General features: G+C 33.7%; 2 protein-coding genes across 7 annotated transcripts; both read right to left on the reverse strand.

The window, feature by feature from the left end:
- Positions 1 to 6269: 6269 nt before the first annotated feature.
- On the reverse strand, positions 6270 to 11650 carry LOC114187646 (YTH domain-containing protein ECT4-like). 6 transcript variants are annotated; one of them, XM_028075949.1, is made up of 10 exons: positions 11396 to 11650; positions 10649 to 10712; positions 10406 to 10550; positions 10254 to 10327; positions 9713 to 10180; positions 9259 to 9481; positions 8252 to 8658; positions 7920 to 8132; positions 6789 to 7429; positions 6270 to 6673 (listed from the first exon to the last, which is right to left on the reverse strand). In XM_028075949.1, the coding sequence occupies exons 2-9, from the start codon at positions 10694 to 10696 to the stop codon at positions 6833 to 6835; spliced, it is 2175 nt and encodes a 724-aa protein (XP_027931750.1). In that variant the 5' UTR covers positions 10697 to 10712; positions 11396 to 11650; the 3' UTR covers positions 6270 to 6673; positions 6789 to 6832. The 6 variants fall into 6 exon arrangements, with proteins under 6 accessions (XP_027931750.1, XP_027931751.1, XP_027931749.1 ...); XM_028075950.1 differs by having other exon boundaries at positions 6270 to 7429; positions 9716 to 10180; XM_028075948.1 differs by having other exon boundaries at positions 6270 to 7429.
- A 3532-nt stretch (positions 11651 to 15182) lies between these two features.
- Positions 15183 to 23082, reverse strand: LOC114186763 (DEAD-box ATP-dependent RNA helicase 40). Its single transcript, XM_028074771.1, has 8 exons — positions 22906 to 23082; positions 21400 to 22686; positions 20216 to 20437; positions 19800 to 19868; positions 18998 to 19267; positions 18549 to 18899; positions 16892 to 17169; positions 15183 to 16717 (listed from the first exon to the last, which is right to left on the reverse strand). The coding sequence occupies exons 2-8, from the start codon at positions 22663 to 22665 to the stop codon at positions 15601 to 15603; spliced, it is 3573 nt and encodes a 1190-aa protein (XP_027930572.1). The 5' UTR covers positions 22666 to 22686; positions 22906 to 23082; the 3' UTR covers positions 15183 to 15600.
- Positions 23083 to 23139: the final 57 nt, after the last annotated feature.

Genomic DNA, 23139 nt, shown 5'->3' on the forward strand with positions numbered 1-23139 from the left:
TAAAGAATGGCTCCATATTGAACAAGGTGATGTATATTGGAGCACCGCTTATCTAATCGGATCCACAGAATAAATTCTTTGTTTTGAATTTGGATTTTTTTTTTTCATTTATTTTATTAACAACATTTGTATTCTATGTATTTCCTTGACACTGGTTTTGCACATAGTTCTCTGAATCTACAGGGTCATGTTGCACGTGAAGAGAATGTCTTGAGTCGGTTTCAAAAATAGATTTTGAGAGATTAAAATAATAGATGCAAAATATAATTCATTCTTTATATCTTATAACTGGTAAGTTTTTCTTTTCAAATAAGATAAAGCCATTACACTATAAATTTGATATCTGATTTATATTCATGAAAATTTATTAAGAAAAACTTAACTTAATCTTAATTTTCTTCTTTATAAAAAATCAGAAGTTAATTTTCTTCTTATATATGAAGTCGTATGATGTTGTATAACTAACTAACTGAAAGTCAGGTTGCATAGAATTATTGTGGTTGAATTATAAAAAAAAAGTAAAAAATCTTTGACATAATTTTTTTAATTGAGTTAGTGATTTTGAATTCAAGTTTTGAATATGTAATTATTGTTTTAATATTAAAAAAAAAATCTAAAATAGCCACGTAATTTAATCATAGCGAAGACCTAACTAATGTCTATGATAGTAGCCGAAACCTAACTAATGTATATGAAGTACCAAATTATTTCTAAAATTGTACATGATAGTACGAAATTAATTATAAATTTGTTTCAAAGAAAAAAGCAGAGAAAATTACTAATGGGTTAATAGTAAAAAATATTTGATTCTATATTTCAAAATCTTTTGAATTTGTAGTCTAATTGACAATAGTAACTATTTCATGACTGAATCTAAATGATAAATGCTTATCAAAATCAACACCTTTATTTAAACATATCTTTTATATATATATATATATATATATATATATTTTGGTTTTCTATGTTTAAAACTCATTTCAAATGTAAAGATAATTTTATTCTACGTATAAATTTGTGCTTGAAGGATGGTGTGAAAAATTTACAATAGAAATATTACTGTAACAAATTGTCACCAAAACCTCTTGCATTTGTAGTGTGAGGTGTAAACACAATAAACCTCCATATTCTGTTCTTAAAATATGAAGAATGCTTAGATTTGTGGAATAAGAATGATTATAAGAATCTTTATGGAAAAAAATGTGCAAAAAGAATAAGATACTGTTATTTTATATAAGGACAAATCTTACATATAAATTTCTTCAACAATTTTGATATTATTTTCAAATTAGAATTTAAATTTCATCCCAAAAGTCTTCTTTGAAAATTGATGTAAATATTTACCACACAAATTATGAAAAATTGAACTTAAATTCTAATATCAAAGCTCTTAGGCAACTACTTGCTTAAGTTATTCAACAAAAAACAAGGCATAGTTGTAGAAACAAATTTTCTTGAAATTTAAAATACAAATATGGTCAGTAATGGAGTTTTACATAAATCCTAAATAAGTAGAACAAGACATGAATCTTCAAATAGGTTTTTTTGTCGAATTATGGTAAGAGTTGAGTTCTATTATTATTCCTCCCTCTAAGTTAAGTTCATTGGATCTATTATTTCTTTTTAACATTATATGAACATTCCAATTCTATCAAGTTCATGAAGAAGGGTTGATGCATTTTATGTACCTAACTCACATCACGGAAAAATAATGACCAAAACATTACTCTTAAAGATATTTAATGCCTAATCTGAATTTGACACAGAGTCAATGTCTTGAGATTTTGAGTAAAAAATCAATATGGGTCACCATGTCCCTTCTATCATTGTTTTTTACCTACCTAATTGCCCTAATTGTCACTTAACATCCTCTATTAATAATAAGAATAGTATTATTATTAAGCATTGAGAAAATATAATTTTCTTTTATTTCCAAAAAAACTGTATTTTTGCATGTACTGATACTCATTATGGAAAAAAGGTTCTCCTATCTAATATTAATAAGTTAGGTAAATTTCCCTATGTATGAATAATTGGTTCATCAAAGTTATAATTAGTGAGAGAAAGAGTAAAAAGACATCAAATCAGGATCTGTGGTCTTCACCTATTAGATATTTGTCTATTATTGAATGCTAAAAGAAGAGGTTCTAGGCCAAACGAGATATGATATCGGTTCCAAGAAACCAAGACTTGTTATATATTCTATTTAAAACAGTTATTCGTAAAAAAATATCTTAAAAATTGTTTAACTCATTCGATATTTATCAGGTTTACTCAAATATGTAAGATACTTTCCTTTTCTCACATCATAAATTACATAACTTTAACCTTTACGTAATTTGTTCAATTTTATAGAATTAATATGTTTTAGAGTATGCATTTCATTGATTATGTTCTTTTTTAATAATTTTATTTAGTGTTTATTTTTTATCATGGTTGACTATCAATTTTAAGTGTTTGTCTACAAACTTTATCTTCTCTTTACTTTTTTGTTCTTGGTTACATTATTTGTATAACTTTTTTTTTGTTACACAAGTTTTATTATCTCCCTTGACAGGTCAACTTGTTCAAATCAACCAAATTTTTATCAAATTAAAAAAGTACTTTCATCCTCAACATTTGAAAAAATAAAAAAATGTTGCAGTTGTCGTGAGATTTCAATAATATATAATTATTTATTATTGTCTTTAATAACTTGTGATATGATTATTATTAATAGATAATGATATTTTGACTCATTTTTTTTATTTATTTTTAATCCATCATTTCAATCACCTTTCAATTATTTATTTTGATTTTTTGTAGTGATATGATGTGATGATAATTGGAATAGTGGGTTAAGAGCAGATAAAAAGAAGTGCGTCAAAATATCATTATCTATTATTTAATACTTTATTTTAGATTTGTTATAATAATTTCTTTCTTGAAATTTAATATCAAAAAAAAGAAAATGTTTCATTCTAAAGTTATATTATTAAAAATTTCATGTTTTTATTTGAATTTTATTTTTTATCTTTTGTTAGAAAAATATTTAATTAATACTTAGAACATTGTAAGTACGAGTGCATTCTTACCTAACAACATGGTAGAATATTGGCGAATATAGTTATATTTTGTTTCACTCGGTAAAATCATTAGATATCTAACATTTTTATTTATCAATCCTTTAACATTTACACTTTGGTTTCACACTTTGAGCATATGTATTTGAGCTTCATGCCTTAAGAATCTTTAGTTTAACTCACACGTTGAGCATGTTTAGCTCAATTTTAGGGTTAAACAATTTTTAACTCAACTTTGTGTTTTAATCATATTTAGTTGGTTTCAAATTTGAAATATCTCTAAACTTGGTTGTACACCTTGAACATTAATAGTCCAACATGTTTTGACATTTTTAATTTGGATCTATATTTTAGAATATTTAGTTCGAATTTTTACTTTGAGAAAGAATATAGTCATATTTTGTTTACTTAGTAAAATCATTAGATATCTAACTTTTTTATTTATTAACCCTTTAGCATCAATTTGACGTATTTGGACTTCATGCCTTAAGCATACTTAGCTTAACTCACATTGAGCATCTTTAGCTTGATTTTAGGGTTAGAAAAAAAGTCTTCAACTCAACTTTTAATTATATTTAACTTAGCTTCAAACCTAAAACATCTCTAACATTGATGAATCGACAACATACTATGACATTTTTAGTTTGAATCTATATTTGACAATATTTAGCTAAACTTTAACTTTAGAAATTTTTTAAATTGATTTCACACCTTGAGAATTTTTAGTCCTACTTCATTCCTTGATCATTTCTAGCTAGATATACATTTAACATATTTAACTCTGCTTTATACATTGAAAATATATAAAATCACTTTATAACTACAAGTCTTTGACTAGGATTAGCACCTTGAGAGTGTCTAACTCAATAATATGCGTTGAATTTTTTATTTTTTATTTTTGAGAAATCACCATATTATATCAATTCAAAAAGTAAACGGTGTTATTTTACTAAGTGCAAATATAAAGATTCATTCATAAGGACATTGACTCAGGATATCATACTAAAACTACGTTAAAAACTAGGTTTACTTATGCCTTTGATCTCTATTTTGGAGTCAAAATCTCAAAATGGTACCCAAATTTTTACAAGTCTCAAAATGGTTCCCTTTTTTGTTAAAATGTCTCACGTTGACGCCGTTAGACAGAGTGCCATGTGTCAGTTCCCCAATTTTTTGAAATTTTTATTATTATTTTTTTATTTTTTTTAAATCAAAAAAATTGCCACGTGTCAAACTATCATCGTGCCACGTGACAGTGACAGAGTGATGTGACAATGACAGTGACACGTGTCAGTATTATGTCAGGTGTCATTTCCTTAATCTCAATTTGTTCCCTTTATTTTAATTTGTCTCAATTTAGTTTCAATTTTTGTAAAAATGAGCAATTTTGCCCCTTTCCAAATTGAAATCAAATTTAATTTTATATAAATGTTATACAAATATTTTTATTAAATTTGATATTTTATTCAAATTGATATTTTTATTATATATTTTTAACATAGCTAAGTTTATTTAAAATTATGTTTCACATTCAACTTTACTTAAAATTGTTTTCAAATTTTAAATTTATATCTGTTTTATTGTTACTAGTTAATTTATGAATTTTTTTCTATTAACAATATTTTCTAGTAACAACTTTTAAATCATTTTAAATAAAGTTTAATGTAAAATATTAATTAAATGAACTTAATTTAGTTAAAAATATTTGCTTGAAATATCAATTTTGATGGAACTATTTGTGTATATTTATACAGAAATTAATTTTGATTTCAATTTGGAGAGGGACAAAATTGCTAATTTTTACAAAAATTGGAACTAAATTGAGACAAATTAAAATAAAAGGACCAAATTGAGACTAAAGAAATGACATCTGGCACAATATTGACACGTGTTACTGTCACTGCCATGTCACTCTGTCACTGCCACATGGCACGATGACAGCTTGACACGTGACAATTTTTTTTTATTTTTTAAAAAATTCAAAAAAAAAATAAAAAAATAAAAAAAAATTCAAAAAATTGAAGAATTGACACGTGACACTCCTTCTAACGACGTCAACCTTGACTTAACGGAAAGGGCAAACGTTAGACGTTTTAACAAAAAATGGGACCATGAGACTTTTAAAAATTTGGGTACCATTTTGAAATTTTGACTCCAAAATGGGGACCAAAGGCATAATTAAACCTAAAAAGTATAATCAATCAACTATGGAAGGCATTGCAACTTATCATCATGCTACCTTAAAAGGAAAAACATATACAAAACGTCACACTTAGCATTAATGTTTTCTCAAATAATAATTGCTCATTTATAAATGACAAAATATAACAAATAATAACTATAACACAAAGCTCGAAAAAAACTAAAACTATTTAAAAATAAATAAATTTACCTGCTATAACAGATGAATAAAAACTGCCCCCATACTAAGTTTTGCCAAAGTTAGGTATCACATCAAGTTATATAACACAGCTCACTAAAGTTGTTCCAAATCATCTAAGCCTCCTTAAAATTTTTATCATTTTTGTTTCTCTAATTTGGCAGGTTAAGTACAAAACAAACTATGAGATTAAATAATCAACCTACCCCACTAAATTTTGACCGACCGATGAGTTGACCGATAGACCAATGTCTACTTTATTACTCCTGATTCTGATTTTTAAAACACTCTCAGTTCGTTTAGATATAATTTTGTTGCCCCTAAAACAACTCAACTCAATCTAAGCCAAAGATATACTTAGACTTAGATGGAAGGTTTGGTAATTGGGTGGAACCACTTGCACCTTAAAAGTCCAAAGAATCAACACCTAAAATAAGGTATGTCATTCTACTGATCAGATGCAAGTACTCACAAGTCACCACCTTATTTTAGGTGCATCACCGCTGGGCACACGATTCCTTCCGTAAAAAGCCACATGATGGTCACAATGTCGCTTTTTTTGGTTGAATTTGAAAAACAACTTAATTTTCACAAATTAGCTTTCAGAGTAGAAAAACTTGAATTCATGGAATAATATCTCACCGGAAAATAACCTGAATGGTTTCGATTACCATAGCTCAGAATATTCAACCACACGAACAGATCATTTTCCTAACACGAAAAAATGTGACGATGACATTCAGAACAACCAGCAAAATCACAAGCGCTAACTAGTTAAATTTTAATTATAAATTTTAAATAGTTCATAGGGAGTTGAGAAACGACAATTTCATCAAACAAACGTAACATTTCCAAAGACAACACGGTGAACTGATTCCACCTAAGATTAGATTATAAGGTACAAGAATTAATACACTTGCCATTGATATACTCTCACCTTAGAAAGCTCATTTAATCAATTGTTACATTTGCTCATCTTTAACCAAATAAGGATACTACATTCAAAACAATAGAATAGAAGTACGATCTTGTCAATATAGCAGACTCACTCGACTATGTGGCGCGATGTTCAAGCAGGTTTCTCAACACAGATTGGATGAACAAACTCACTCACTCCTTGCATGTTGAGAACCAGCAGGCGAAAAGCACAAATAAAGGACGTTACACTATCCTATAAAACCTTAGAAGTCGACCCAATCAACACCGTCCAAGGACCCAAAGATTTAACAGCCTTGCAGCAAAACATCACCATTAGCAAATGAACCATGTAGGAAACACAATGATCAAAAAGAAAATCAACATCCCAATTGTAAAATACAATCGGGCAACCATAAATCCATCTTTACCAAGTAGACTAAGCCCAGATCTTGCTTCAAACGCAAAGTAAAATCTAACGTTGTGATCCGGTTTTAACGGAAGCATCTCCTTTTCCCGATTGCAATGCTCTTCCATCAAGTGGGATACTGCCAACCTTCAAGAATCCAGATGATGAACCAAACCCATTGACTTTGACCTTCATCGAGCCTACGGTAAGGACATCAACTGGTTCTTTATTATCAATGCTGATCGATTGTTTAGCCTCAACCTGTTTGGGGGCAATAGTGACTGAACCAATCTTTAAGATAGAAGAAATATCTTTAGCAACAGTTTTATCAGCTTTCTCATCCACAGGCTTGATGCTAGTACCACTAGAATTACTAGGAATCTGCTCAAGACTTGAAACTGGAATCTGTTTCAAGCCATCAGAATCATCCTTGGGCTTCAAATTCTTCTCATAATTGCCAGTTGACGTAAAATTCAGCTTTGGGGGAGCTTCCATCACAGGTACAAATATCGGACTATCAAAATTCTTGCCAAGCAACTTGGCTTTCTCATCCTGCATGATCTTTTGTCGGCTTTCATAGTAGATGAAGTCATCAAGTAAAGATGTCTTCAACGTGTGATTTTTGAATATTTTCAGCATTTCCAAACCTTTCAAATACACTATCTGTGCATAAGCAAGGAACATAATAATCAATGTAACAAGCTTAAGCAGAAAAATAGAGATAAAGGATAACATGCTATATTTATTGAATTCAAAGCGAAAAAATAATTGTACCAAAATAGCCTAACTAGCAGTGATATAAATGTGATGTGCAATAGTTCACTAAGTTCATTTTGAATAGATTCACATAAGGAATCATGCATACTAATATCAATAAAATAATAGTAAATTTATGTAAGAAGACAGTTAAATCAAAATCTACCAATTCAAGAAGAATGAAATGAGATATAACTAAATAAAAAATAAAAAATTCAGTAGTATGTAGATAACCAACAGTCCGATAACTCTACAATCAATAACAAAACAATTACACCAGATAAATTGCAAAATTTGGTCAAAAATTAACAATCACACGCATTACTGTAGAATGTTAATAGAATAACCTGCCATGTCTAAACTTGTTAAAGGAAATACAGGGAAAAACAATACATACCTCTTGTGTGTCTCTACTATTAGTTACTGGCTTATTTTCATTGTTCTCCAGTATAATGTGCCTAAAATTTGGATTTGGTACATCTTTAATAAAGTGCCACTTTACAGGAAAGCTTCCATTCCATTTGTCTTGCTGCCAAAAGTCCATATTCTTATTAAAATCAACTGTACCAACCATCTCTGCAACCCCACAGAACTGCCCACTTGCATTGACCTTCATTAAAAAGAAAAACATTATACAAGAAAAGTAAGTGTGACTTGCTGATAGATAACAGAGAGATAGTAGATATACAAATAATAAAGAACCAGGATTAAAATTCATTTAACACTCACAGAAAAAAATAGAAAGATGGGGCAGACTCCAGACTTTTCAGCTGCTATTTTCTGTGCATCCTCATAAGCATTCTCCAGCTTCTTGTTTCCATGAGGTGTTGATGACCACACATTATATTTAATGCTTTTGTGCACATCATCCTCACTGTAAGATTTTATAACAAAAAACTTCGCATTTTCATAGTCAAGAGAAAAATCTTCCTTGTTGTATTGATCAGTATAAATGACAATGTTCCCCTGCTCATTACCATCTCCTGTCACCGTTGTATAGGCTTTCACAGACAACTGATTTTTTGATCTACCAACTCTAGGGCCCCGATTTTGCTCACCCAATATGTCAGAGCTTCCATTTCCACCACCACTTGGAACTTTGCTGCCCGGGTGAAGCTTCGGCCTAAGTTTAGCAACTGCAGACTGTCGATTAGCATTAGATTCGAAATCAGAAAATTCATTATTTGTTAAATAAGACATTTAGAAATTGTATCTACAAGTTGAAATTAAGAAATCCATACCTTACAAAAGCATAACAGTGAGCCAATCAAATAAAACAACTCTCAACAAAAATGACATTTTGAAAGAAACCCCCATCAATTATCAAACCACCCACTCATCATGAAAAAAAAAATTGTGAAGGATTATAGATATCGGAAAATGGAAAATATCCACAACCCAAAAATTCTTGAAGAAAATATTTCAGAAACCATAACAAGTTATGGTGGAAGACTCAGACAAAAGTGTCAAATATATACAGATGAACAAATAAAAAAATGCAGAAATACGATTCTAATGCAAAATAAAAATGAAACACAGCCATACAGTTAATAATAATAAGTCTAGAAATTTAAATAACAATAAAACAAATGCACCATATGACTAAGTTCAAATTCAAGACTTAAAATAACAGTAAAAATAATTAGAGTCGAAAATAAGAAGAAAAAGGAAAGGGGGAGGTGGCAGTAAAGAACAAAAGAGAAAAAAGGGAAGGGTAGAGGGGTTTGGCGCTGTACAAAATATTGACCCTGGAGCTTGGGTCAGGGGAACTACGAGGAAGAACATCTCTGTGCTGCTGGTAGGTAACTTAGGTTTCCTAACTCCACACTGACCCAGTTTCCTCCTCATAACGAGGAGCTCTGTGCTGCTGGTAGGCAATTTAGCTTTCTTAATTTCCCACTGACCCAGTTTCTTCCTCACAGCGAGGTGCAGGGCTGCACGGTGATTTCCTCCATGGCCCTTTTTCAATAACATTGAATTTAGCCATCTTTTATTTATATAAAGATCTTCTAAAATTTCACAAATTAATTCTCACCAAGCCAAACAATCCGCAGGCATATAAAAAAAATAACACATTAGTGGAGAAGTACTAACAACTAATTTCATGCAGATAAGTTCATTATCATTTAACCATAAGAAAAAATGTGCAAATCAACAATTCAAATATAATTTAAAAGAGTGTGATACAACTACCTGATGAACAGCCGGTGAAGCTAAATTGAGAAAACTACTACCGGACACACTTGCATGTGTTAAATCTTGCTTCCTCCCATCATTACCCCTCGGCCCTTCTGACACCCTGGCCAAGGAACTTGTCTGATTTGATAAAAATTTTGAAGAGTTCCTAGAAAAGTTACCAGAAGCTGAATTGAACTTATGTTTCAAGCCTCTTCCATCAGGTTTACTGACAGAAGCATTGGCTCCAAAAAAGGAATCTGCAGAACTATCATAAAAATTGTCTGGCGGAACAAGGGGAATATAACCAGGGGCAGAAACTGGGTTTTGATAATTGGGGAGAGTGTAATAATGTTGCCCTCCTCCAAATGAGCCATCAGCTCCAATCATAGCACCAGGAATATAAGGATTATATGGATTGTATGGAGACTGTGCATATCCATAGCTATAATATACATACGGCAAACTTTCATTTTGTGCACCCTGAAAAAGGAACAGCACCATTAAAAAAATCCATTAACTAACATAGATAGAGAGAAATGGGAGTTGAACTTGCCGTGTACTGAACATTGGGACCATCTACACCAAAAATCCTATGGTGGTCCTCCCATTCCCCGGGTGTTTCAAAACCTAAAACCAATGAGTAAGAAATTATCACCGTGACATAATTTCAAAACAAAACTATCATTATAATGTTTCTAAATGTACCTGTACAGTAATACCCATAATTGTTGGCAATAGGGTAATACATGTTCTGATCAACATAAAACTCAGGGGCTCCTTCGTTGGCCATCACCTCAGTTCGTTCAAGATTTGGGCTTGAGAAATGTGAATTTAGATCAGTACCTTCAATCTAAAATAAAAAAGAATAAAACATTTAATGTCCATCATCAAAGTAATCCTGAAAAATCAAAAACTAAAGGACAAAGGTTACAGACTAAATTCTTTTACCATATGTGCATCATGGTTTCTAGTTTCAGAAATATCATACACTTCCATACCAGAACTGCCACCACTGTAGACAGTCATAAAATCATAACATAAGCACGCATAACAACTAAAAGGTATTAAAGGATAGAAATAAGAAACACTAGACATAAACAGTGTTTCCATCAAGTAATAACACATAATCTAAACTATATTATATGTAAAAGAACATCTCAACCAAATATTAATACACTGAAACCCACAAAAATGAAGAACAGTATAAATACGAATAACTACAAACAGCAGCATGACAAGATAACCAAATTAAACACAAATGCTATATAAACAACAGCTGCATGTTGATTATATCAAGTAAATCCCATCAAACACTGGCAGTGTCACATATCTGATACGCACATCGAATTCTAAACGCGCCCAATTTTATTTTTTTTCTAGACAGAGCAATTACTAGCACACAATTAAACTTCATTCATTCCTTCAGGCTGCCGAAGACCTCAAGATCAAAATACAGCTCAGCATCATACCAAATATTAAACCAATTTCAAAAAACCGAAGAGAAAACGAGAATTCAACCACCCTAAACCTACACTGAAACTCAGAAACTGAGTTTCCACAAGCACAATCAAGCGCACCACCGCAGAAAATACACCAACAACAAGCACTCTCGAGTTATCAATTAACATAATATTCGATAAAAAGAAGTCAACAAAGAAAAATGAGGAACCAAAACCGAGAGAGGAGAGAAATTACCTGAAGAGAAGAGGAGGAAGAAGAATCAATGCATGGTGGGTGAAGAACGCGGAGGGGAATTGGAGCTGGAGAGTGAGAAGAACGAAGTAGCGGCTCCGTGCGGCATTTGGCGACGCGAGAAGGAAACCCTAGGCAGGAACCGAAACGGTGAAGCTTTTGGCCTGCGAGAGAGCCGTTTTGGTGAGCGTAACCAAAAAAACCAGAACCCACAAGTGGAGTAGTGAAGAGAGAGATTGATTCCCCCACTATAAGATACGAAGCGTTTCGCTATTTCTTATTGCGTTCGCTTTTCAAATTACCTAGTTACCCTTCTGCCGCTTCGGATACAACGAAAACACCACTTCAAAAATGCCAACGCCGTCGTTTTGCCTGCTTGATGTGCACGCATTGTAATTGGGTTATTATGGCGGTGATCACTGTCCAATTGTGGCCTTGAATTTATTTTCTGTTTTGACTATAATACCCTTCGGATTTGTCCACCGACAATCACACTGCACGCGACTATTGGAGCGGTCATGGTGACAAAGGAGAAAGACTCGTGAGAATAACATTTCTCCCCGTGTAGCCGAAAACGGGTGTATGATTCCCTCGCTTTCTTTATCAGTTTAATTGTGCTCCTATTAATATTGTTCACTTGTTGGTAGGTAATATTAATATACGAATAAACCTTCGTACATGTATATGATTAATGGATAAGTTGTTCAACATTCGATCCATTTCACCAAGAATCTTCAAAATTTAAATAAAAATAAATTTAAGTTGCGATTGGATTAAAAATATATAAAAGAAAATTAAATTATTTATATTTATATTTTGGTTGTATTAAATTTTTATTTAAACCAGACAGTTTGAAAGTCGGATTTCAAATTTTGATAGAACAATTTTGTTCATATATAAACAACTTAATCTAGGTTTAAAATTAATTTTTTATATTATATTCTTAAAATATATTTATTATTTTAAATAATTAATAATTAAAATCATATAAAATCATATTTAATAATAAAAATACCAAAAAATTTTATATTAATATTGAACAAACAAAAGAAAGTAGAGAAAGAATATAAAGAAAGATAAAGAATAAAGGATAACAAGAAAAAAAAAAGAGAAAAACATAGAGATGAAATATAATGAAGGTAGAAAAAAATAAATGAGGGGTGGAGAAACAAGGAAGAAAGAAAACAGAGAGTTATTCTTACTTTTTTTTAATAGAACTTAAAATTTTATCGTTTTTTTCATAATTTTCTGAAAATTCTCTATCCAAGAAAATATTTTAGTACAAAACATTTAAGATTCCTTAAGTCAATCTTTTGAATTTTACTATCTAAATACTTCATAAGTTAATTTCATTTTTCTTATGCTGAACAAAAGATTGAACTCCAATAATCATCATGATAGTGTAGTTGTTTATAAAGATTATGTCAAGTTAAATAGTATTGTTTAAAATTTTACCATTATAAGGCATTCATACATGGTAATGTAAAAAACCATACTAGTATCTTATCAAAAGAATAAATTGCAATAATTTTCTTATACTAAAGTATATTGTTCTCCTTGACCAAAAAGTTATGAAAATAAAGAGAATAAATGAAACAAATTTTGCATGTGAAGACAATGATTCTAATTATGATATTTCACACCTGAATTTTGTCCATTTTCTTTTATTTTTGGCCTGGATTAAAAAGGTTGATTACATGATTTCATTGATAAACAAAATCTCACAGTTTCCTATTAGGATATTAACCTTTCTGTCTTTACATTAAATTTGTTTACTTATTTATTAAGCATTCAATTTATTTGTAGCGTCTAATGTCTCTACCAACTTTTATATGTTTTTAATATATTTTTTGTTTATCTTTCTTGTTTCAATCTTTGTGACTATTTTATACTTGAGTAATCGTATACAAATTGTTATTTTCACTCTGAATCTTATTCCTATTTCTGTTTTAGTCTGAACTTTTGCAAGTTAACGAGTTAAATATCTCAATTCTTCTGATTTTTTTTTTATGGATTTGCAAGTTGGCTCGCCAGTTCAAGCCTACATTATTACCCCTAGTCAAACATATTTCTCGATTTTCATTAAAGCGATAAAGTATTAAACGGTGTAAACAACTCAAATGCTAAAGTGAAATGCATTTGATACGTAAAAAAAAATTAATGTAATTGAGCTAAAAAGATATATTCATTCATTTATATAGTTCAAGGATAAAAATATATCAAAGTTTCATTTTTTGCATCAAAGTTTATTATTCGAATGGGACAAATTCTAATTTTTCGTCAAAATTTAGAGACTGGAGACATATTTAACTCATTAAGTTATAATTCTTTTTGCATCTTAATTTTTTTTTTTTACCAATCAATACTTAAAAATATTTAGTCCAAATTAGTAAAAATCAGATAATACATACAAATCACTTAAAACACTTACTTGCATGTTTTGATTCACATATCAAAAAATTAACAATACATAATTAAAATTGAATCACACCAAATTTTCATACTTCATAAAACACAATTATTTTCTATCTTTCGTCTCTATAAATTTCATATATTCTCAATATTTATTGTCTTTACATTTACAGTATTGTAAAATGCATGGATTGCACTTTTTACAACCTACAGTGTATTAGAAAATAGTTCATACTTATATCTAGGAAATAATTTATGTATGAAGCAAATTCTTTTGAATAAGTTTTTTTAAATACGTCGAAAGAAATATCTCTATATAGTAAGTAGGTGGCCAACAAATGAAAGGAAGGTGTGTTTGGGTTAATATTTTTACATTCTACAAATTTTTGAATTTTTTTTATATACATAATTTAAGCCTTTTTTTTCTCTTTCCCTACAAAATTTAAGTAAATTAGGTGTTGAGAGTTGACTGGCATGCACTTAATTACTTGCAGATTGCCCATAAATCAATTCCATACTTCATTAAAATTCAAACTAATGTCTTTATGCTGCTACAGGAGTTTTTATTGTATAATAATGAGTTTTTTTTTTAACACAACAGTATCAAGAAAATGTTAATTCGTTTATGTCATTTTTTAGTTGGTAGAATTTTAAGATATATATGATGATAATGAAAAAATTGATCAACATTTTGGTGAAACTTGTACATTTCGTTCTTTACCCCATTCCTTTTTGCTCCTTCCCATTGAGTTTTTCATAGGCTTATGTAAATGTTGGATCTTTTGGATCAGAGAGAACAAAACCAAAGTATGAAAATACCAAAAATGGAATGAAAAATGAGTGGGAACATTTTGAGATGAATCAGCTGCTCAGGAAGCAAAGAGAAAGTGGATGCTTTTTCCTCACCATTAATTTAACGTAAATCTTGGAAGCACTTGCTGCAAGAAACAAAAGGGATTATGTTCCTTGCTTTGCTCATAAATATCTTACCCACTACTCCACCTACCTCTGTTTATCAACGCGCTTTTCCTACTTACACCACATTCTTCATTCATCTACACAGAAAACATGAAACAGAAACGTGGTTCACCACACAAGTGTTTTTCTTTGCAAAAGGAAAAATACAAATACTCGATAAAAAAAGTAATGAATCCAAAGTTTGAGAACGGTTCATTACAGTGGGAGATTTCTCAACTTCTCCCATCCTTAAACAACACTTAAAAAAGTCACATCTAAAATTTGCGTTTTAGCATGAGAGTTGAATAACGTTAGAAATACTTCAAACTTGAAAACGAGTAATTTGACGCATCGGATTTAGTTAATTATGTTTTCAATCTTAAATTTCCATTTAACATTTGTTAACACGAAGAAAAGAAAATAAAGGGGGAAAAGCAGAGAATAATAACCACAATGCCTAGTACAAAACAATAATCGATTCGTTACAATTTGTTTAATTCCAATTCCACAACTAATACTACATATAAATATTAAAATAATGCCCTCCAATAAAACCAACCAGACCGATACGTAAGCTAGACGAGCATCGCCAATTGATCAAAATTAAGCACCTGTGGTACCCATTGAACAACTCCCACCAAATAATGTTGATGCAGTATCATATCATATTAGACTGTTCACTCATTTCTTACAGCACTACCCCGTGAATGAACCTCTAGCCATCAGGTAATATCACCATGTAAAGACAATCTTAAACTAAAGTGGAAGGTTTACCCACCTATCCACTCAAGACAAAAAGTTAGAATGCCTTCCCAAAAATCGAGAATCCAATCGCGAGTCTAAACACCAGAACCTGATTGATGACTAATGTCTGCTACAGCTTCTGGATTCCCTGGATCAGAGCTACCAATAACAGATTGCTGCTGCCCTTGTTCACTTCCCAAAGAGGAATTCTCCTGTGTGCCAGGACCAGGAGACAAGGGAAGCATTCTTGGATCAGAAGTTCCCACTTCGTGTGCCCTAAGATCCTTTCGATCAGGAACTTGTTGAACTGACCTATCCCGCCTGTCATAACTGGGGCTCCGGCTCCGACTCCGGCTGCGGGTATGGCTTCGGCTCCGGCTCCGGCTCCGACTGTAACTTCGGCCACGAGACCAGCTGCGACTTCGACTTCTACTACGACCCCTGCTCCAACTCCTGCTTCTGCTTCTACTACGGCTTCTGCTACTACTACTATAATCCCATGTTCGGACTCTATCTGGGCTTCGACTATAACTTCTTCCTCTACTTTTGTAAGAAGCGTCCCTTCTGTTGTCAAATCGGCCACGTCCGCGCCCCTGTCCACGGTCATCCATACCACGTTCACCCCTACCCCAACCAACATGACCACCACGAAGACCACCAGATCCCCTACCTCTGTTGCCCCTACCAGGAAAGAAATCACCTCTCCCACCAGCTCCATCCCTCATGCCACCACGTCCACCAAAACCGCCACCACCACGTCCACCAAATCCCCCATCCCTCATGCCTCCACCTCGACCACCAAAGCCACCACCATCCCTCATGCCACCCCCACGGCCCCCAAAGCCACCATCCCTCATGCCACCCCCACGACCACCAAAGCCACCATCTCTCATGCCACCACGACCACCAAAGCCACCATCTCTCATGCTACCACGACCACCAGTCTCCCAACGCCCACCACCAGAATCAAACCTACTCATCCCACCCCGTTCCTTTCCAAAGTTTGATGGCCCACGCATAGCCATCTGTCTTAACTCTGGAAGCACATGCTGATTAGCACCCTCCAAAACTTTGATTAAATCACCTGCGTGTTTCCAGTCCTGCTCAGAGAAAAATGTATATGACACTCCAGTAGCACCTGCTCTTCCAGTTCTTCCTATACGGTGCACATAGTCCTCAATTCCAGTGGGGAAATCATAATTTATTACCACCCTGTAACATAAATTCACAAGTTCAACTACAATGAAGCAGCAAAAAACGCCTAAACAAAGCTAAGGCCACAATGTGATAGACAAAAGATTCATCATTATCCAGCACATGCAAAGTAACATAAAGACTCCATAATATTACCCATTCATTTATATTATTTACCACAAAGAAGCTAACCTTATATCCTTAATATCAAGCCCACGAGCTGCAACATCAGTGGCAACCAGAATTGGTGACTTCCCAGTCCGGAACTGACTTAAAACCCAATCTCTCTCACCTTGAGACTTGTCTCCATGAATTGCAGCAGCCCCAAAAGTGCGGCCAATATTACGAGCTAGTTGATCACATAACCTCTTCGTGGAGCAAAATATTATGACCTTAGAACCTCGTTCTTGGGATCTGAGGATCTGCTCCAAACGCCTCTGCTTCTCCATTTGTGGGACAACTTCAACATACTGCAAGTATACAAATTACATATGCAAGGGAAAAAAGAGTACAAGTCTCCAAGAAACTAAAAATATTGTTCTTCATTTGGAACATATTAAAGTAAATCTATTCATAGAGAAAATCAATGATGGATTATTTAATTGATTACAAATAAAAGTCAGGATACTAGATAACAGCATAATGACATAATGACATCGAATACAAAACAGACGTAAATAAATATGGCACAACAGAAAACAAACTCGTCCTAGAAAAAGGTATTTCAGAAAAAAAGTCCTTCACACAAATTTAACACAATTAAAAGGCCGTGTTTTAATTTTTGGAAACATAACGTTCGCAATACCCTTTCTATAAGTGAACCATTCCCAAAACTTACAAAGTGCACTCACTACACATGACAACATTTCCCCCTCCAAAAACTGATAAAAGTTAAGGCTTCCTAAAAAAGGGAAATGCAAAACATTGATATCTTAAAAATCCCAGTGCACAAGGTTCCAATAGTTGTGGGGTCTGGGAAAAAGGTCAAACATGAACAGACCTTTTAATCATGACCACAAGGTCACAAAAATTTAACAATCTTACTCTTGGGACAAGTCTCGGTCCTTTTAGAAAATAAACAAAAAATAATTGCAGAACAGTTTAGAGGACAATGAAACCACTAGTACATTACTATGCTAAGGAAGATATTCATAGCCACATGGAGGTCAACATGACGCAATGACCATATAGAAGATGCTTTTAGATCAAGTGTTAAACTGTTACATCAATAAAAAAGAGGTTACATTAACCAACATTTCAAAAGTGCCATCAAGAATTATAACTTCTTGAAAAGATATTTTGATGGCATTCTCATTTAAGAAACGTCAAATACCACAAAGAATAAAACAAAAATAATTAATCATAGATGAGTTTGAAGAGTTGAAATGGTATTTCAGTTCTTGTATTTAGAATGTGTTTTTGTTATTTTAGACAACCATCCTCAGTCCCTTCCCACAAGCATACCTGTAGCCGTGGTGATTAGAGAAACCTTTTTCCAAAAATCAAACCTTCAGCTTTATTGGTAAAGTTTGTCTCCATTCACTTCCACAATCGGATATTTAGATATAGAATATAATAATACAAAGAGTATAAATAATAGGAAGAAGCCAATATCCAAACAAGGAAAATAAATTTATTGAAATTTGGAGGTTTAACACGTCCTTATATCCGGAAGTAGAACCTTGGATATAGAATATAACAGGAAGAAAAAATGAAAGGAAGAAGCAAATATTTTCAACAGTCACAGAAAAATTGAACACAAATTCACCAAAACTGAGCACACAGACACAAGATAAAACTAAAATTACCACGTACTTTGTTTTTTAAATAAATTGCCTCAATTAAGTACCTGTGTGATGGCTTTATTTGCAGCAAGCTCATCTGCACTTCCAATGTTAACCTGGACTGGATTCACAAGAAGTTCACTAGCAATTTTTCTTACTTCTTTTGGCCAGGTTGCAGTGTACATGAGAGTTTGTCTTCGTGCAGGAATCTCATCCACAATCTTCCGGATTTGAGGCTCAAAACCCATGTCAAGCATTCTGTCAGCCTCATCAAGCACAAGTAGTGAAACTTGCCCAAAGTCAATTTTCTTCATTTCAAGTATGTCATTGAGCCGACCGGGTGTGGCAACAACAATGTCTGCTCCCCGATCTAACTCCTTTAGTTGAAAGGCTTTAGGTGCTCCACCATACAAGCACTGCAAAGGGAAAATAAAACAGATGAACCAAAAGATAAAGGCAATTTTCATAGGCTAAAACTCAACAAAAAGGAAAAGATAGAAGGTCTCGGACAAACCGTGCAAGAGACTCGTGATGATCGACCAAACTTGATAACCTCATTATGAATCTGTGTCGCAAGTTCCCGTGTTGGAGCCAAAACCAAGACAGTGGGGCCATTCAGAGAATTATTTTGTCGCTGTCTAAGAAGAATGAAGGCAGGGATTAAGTAACCCAATGTTTTCCCTGAGCCAGTTTTGGCAATTGCTACTATGTCTCTACCCTGTAGTGCAACAGGCCATGTTTGAGCCTGTATTGGTGTTGGATTTGAGAAGCCAGCAGAATATATCTGAAATGACAGTATATGACTAGATATCAGACCTATGAATGGTGCACGAATCCAATGCCTTTTTGATTTGCAAAACACAAAATTGCATTCAACTTGTATAATTTAGCAAACAAAAACAAGGACCCATAGGTTATGGTTGCTTACTGAAGCAACTTGAGGCAATTAAAAAAGGCAAAAAAGACATAAGAGGCGGAGCCAATAAGCAACAAATCCCAGATCACATAGAAATTTGAAGAATGGAGGGCCATCCACCCTTAGAAGATGCCCAAGAAAGGCTCCAACCATCCATTATGCAGGCTCCAAAAATCAGGATAGTAGTTGCACGTGTAATTGTGCCAATAGCAGATTAGCAGTGCAGCGTACGACATATGCTCCTGCTCTGGAGCAGATATCGCACCTGCGACAAGCGAAAATAGACAAGTTTAAAAGTAAATTTTAAGTTAAAAAAATGGGGAAAAAGGAGTAAAACCATTTCTTTCCTAGGAAGCACCAATGCATACAACACCATATTATAGGAGAACAATAAACTTACCTCTCTCAATATCTCTGGAGGAAAACCAGTAGCATCAAATGTCATGAAAGGAGGGGGAATGTCACCACCCTGTCAAGTGAGACATAAATAGTGATGTAAAAGAATTATAAATATGCACAAAAATATAAGTTTAAAATAAAATAAGTCATTTTACACAAAAATAAAACAATAGAACCACAAACATGGCACTTGTCCGTAACAATCTCCCCTAAGAAGATCATATCATCTCATATTCTATATAGCATATAAGAACAAAGACAGGCTTTGGTTTCACTTCTGATTTTGAAGCGTCTTAATTGCTTGTAACATACGCACAATTAAATTATAATATGAAATATGCCTAGGGTAGTGTAAAAGCTTGGTCTAGATGCTAATTGTACTAAAATATTAAACTAAGTGTCAAAAAAAGTACTGACCGTTGCTGTAACTTCATGTTGCTGGCAGTAAATTTCAGCAGGTGAAAGATCACTTGCATCAGAAGATCCCATATAGGAAGGCCTCATTAAAGTGTTATTAGAGAGAGGTGAAGGTCCTCCCATTGGAGGAACAAACATGCTAGGCATAGCATTCCCAGCAATACCACTTCCATTTCCACTTGGCATTACATTTTGAAAAGGAGTATTGCCGATCCTCATATCCTGCATAGATGTTTCACAGAATCATAAATGAAAATATTTAATTACAACAAAGAACAGGCATTGATGACTGATCAACTTAAAAATTAAAGGATTAAAAATTGACAAAGACCACTGAAGCTTTCACAGATGTATTATCAACAAAAGGTAGTGTTGAAGTAGTCAAATATGAAAAGCACCTTTAAAAACACTGCCATGAGGCACACAGCAGAAAAGAAAAGCTGTATTAACTTTATAGAAAGAGTAAATATTTAACTTTTTTGCAATAATATAGCATATTATCAAGAAGTTCATGATGCAAAAATCTTAAGTCTATTGCTGCTAAGTGTCTCAAGAACTGGAGGTTATTTTTAGGCATGCTGATTATTTCCCTTTAGCATCAATGCTAGAAAATCGGATGCTAGGATTTCAGGATCTTTTTGAGAAGTTAATGAGGATTGTCTTAACTGATACAGAAAGATGCACCAAGGGTGTATAGTCTGGATTGATGCAAAATATTATTTAAGAGAAAATGGAAGGAGGGAAGTTGGTTGTAGTGAAAATGAGGACTGCACCTTTTTTTGTTTGACCACAAAGCAAATAGTATGAGGGCCGAAAGTGCACGAGTAAATTTAGTGAGTAAATTTAGTGCTCGTACATGAGATGAAAATGAAAGCGATATTTAGTTGAAATATGACATGTATAGCCATAAACTTATCCTCCTACCAATACATTAAAGGGTATAAAAGTCATTTAACAGAACTTTTATGCTAATGTTTTTTTATACTCGGAAAAAATGAATTGCAGCCAAGTACATCACTAATTGCAGTCATTCCATTAAGAAAAATTATTTTGTGGACGGAAATGAGAATCCAATGGAGGTTTTCATATATTAGTCAAATGGCATTGCAAATAATACAATAATTGTAGTTAGTTGAAGATTGAAAAGGGAAGCAATGGTTTAAAAGTACTGGGGAAAAAACTACCTGCTGATTTCTAGGAACGGGTATTTGAGTCATATCTGGTTGCGGACGACCCATTGTTGGCATATCTTTGTTAGAATTATAGTAATATTCATTTCCTGCTCTGCCACGTAAATTATCCTCGTGACTCATCTTTTGGCCAACAGGATGGACATTGGATGGATGACCATGCATCATTCCTGGGCTCATCTGCTTATTAAAGTTAGGACCATGTTGGTAATATAAATCAGATCCACCCTGCTGCAATGGCATTGCAGAGGGTGACTTCTGTACACTGCCTGATAAGGAAGTCCTGAATTGCTGTGGCTGACCAGCATTGACACCTACATTAGGCATTTGACCAGAAGCTGTGTCAGCAGGAAGGTTCTGATTATTCTGAGCAGGCAAGGTACTCCTCTGCGGATACTGGGATGGTGAAAGTCCAACCTGACTTCCATTTTTAAACTCAGTTTCCTCTACCTTTTGAAATGCTGTTTGTTGATTTTCGAAGGGCTGACCATGCATGTTATGCTGAACCTGCTGAGGATTAGGTTGCCCAGGTGAGACAGTGTTTGGCTGAATGTGTTGAGAGTTTGGTTGCCTGGGTGTAATAATGTTTTGCTGATATGACATATAGTGCATGTTTTGGGTAGGGAACTGATGTACTTGTGGAGGTACAATATGTGAGCCATGATCCTGAGGCATTCCTTGGCCAAAATGCTGAGAATGCATTGTCTGTGGCGGCATCTGATGTTGAATTTGCTGTCCTTGAGGCTGCTGCAACATCTGCCCCTGGGGCTGCATCATTTGCTGTCTGGCTTGATGTAAACCTGGCTGCGGCACTGACTGCGTCATCAATGAGTTCTGCTGTGGTGCAGACTGACCACCCTGAGAGGGATTCTGCTGAGTGGTCTGCACCATATGGGGACTCTGCTGCTGCTGTTGCTGAGGTGGCATCGACTGGCCATGCTGTTGGGCAAGGTGACCCACCTGCTGTTGCGAGGGCTGCCCTTGCATTAACTGCTGCCCATGCTGCGGTGCCATCCCACCAGCCTGCATTGTGTGAGCCACAGGTATAGGTGCCAAGCTCGGTGCAGAAGCCACAGGCGCAGGCAAGGGTGACGTTAAGGGGGCAGGTTTTTCATATTGTGTAACATTGGTTTCAGGATTCCAATAGTATAACACACCAGTGCTGCCATCGATCAACCCCTTCCACGGTTGTGGAAGAGTAGGGTCATCGGGCGCATATCTAGGGCCAAGCCCTGCAGAAGCTGCCTCAGCTGTTGCCATAACAAATTTGTATGTATATCTCTGCAACCATTAACTAGAGTTCAAGCAACATGCAACACATTCAAATCTTACAGACATACCAAACCTAACTTATAATTTAACGCCACCAGAATCTGACTGCGTAATCCATAATATGAATTCCTTAAACCAGGTAAATAGATAAAATAAACAAAAGAACACTTCAGGAACCCTAGAAAACAAGATTATGATATTGCAAGAAGAGTCCGAAACGAAACTTACCTTAGGTTATATGAGTGAGAATTTGTAAGGGGCTTGTTGCTAATTGTGATTTTGCATGTTGGTGTTGTGTGTATGAGATGAAGAAAAAATTGCGCAAAAACAAAAGGCAAATACAGAGGCAGCTTTGGTTTGTTGAATGCAATGGGTTAGGGTTGTAGAGACAGAAGATGTAAATATGTAGATGCAGGTGTGCAACTTAAGCTCAAATACAGGGGACCATGTGATGGGAAAGTA

The sequence above is a fragment of the Vigna unguiculata genome, chromosome 6 (assembly GCF_004118075.2).
Source record: "Vigna unguiculata cultivar IT97K-499-35 chromosome 6, ASM411807v1, whole genome shotgun sequence".
NCBI lineage: Eukaryota > Viridiplantae > Streptophyta > Magnoliopsida > Fabales > Fabaceae > Vigna > Vigna unguiculata.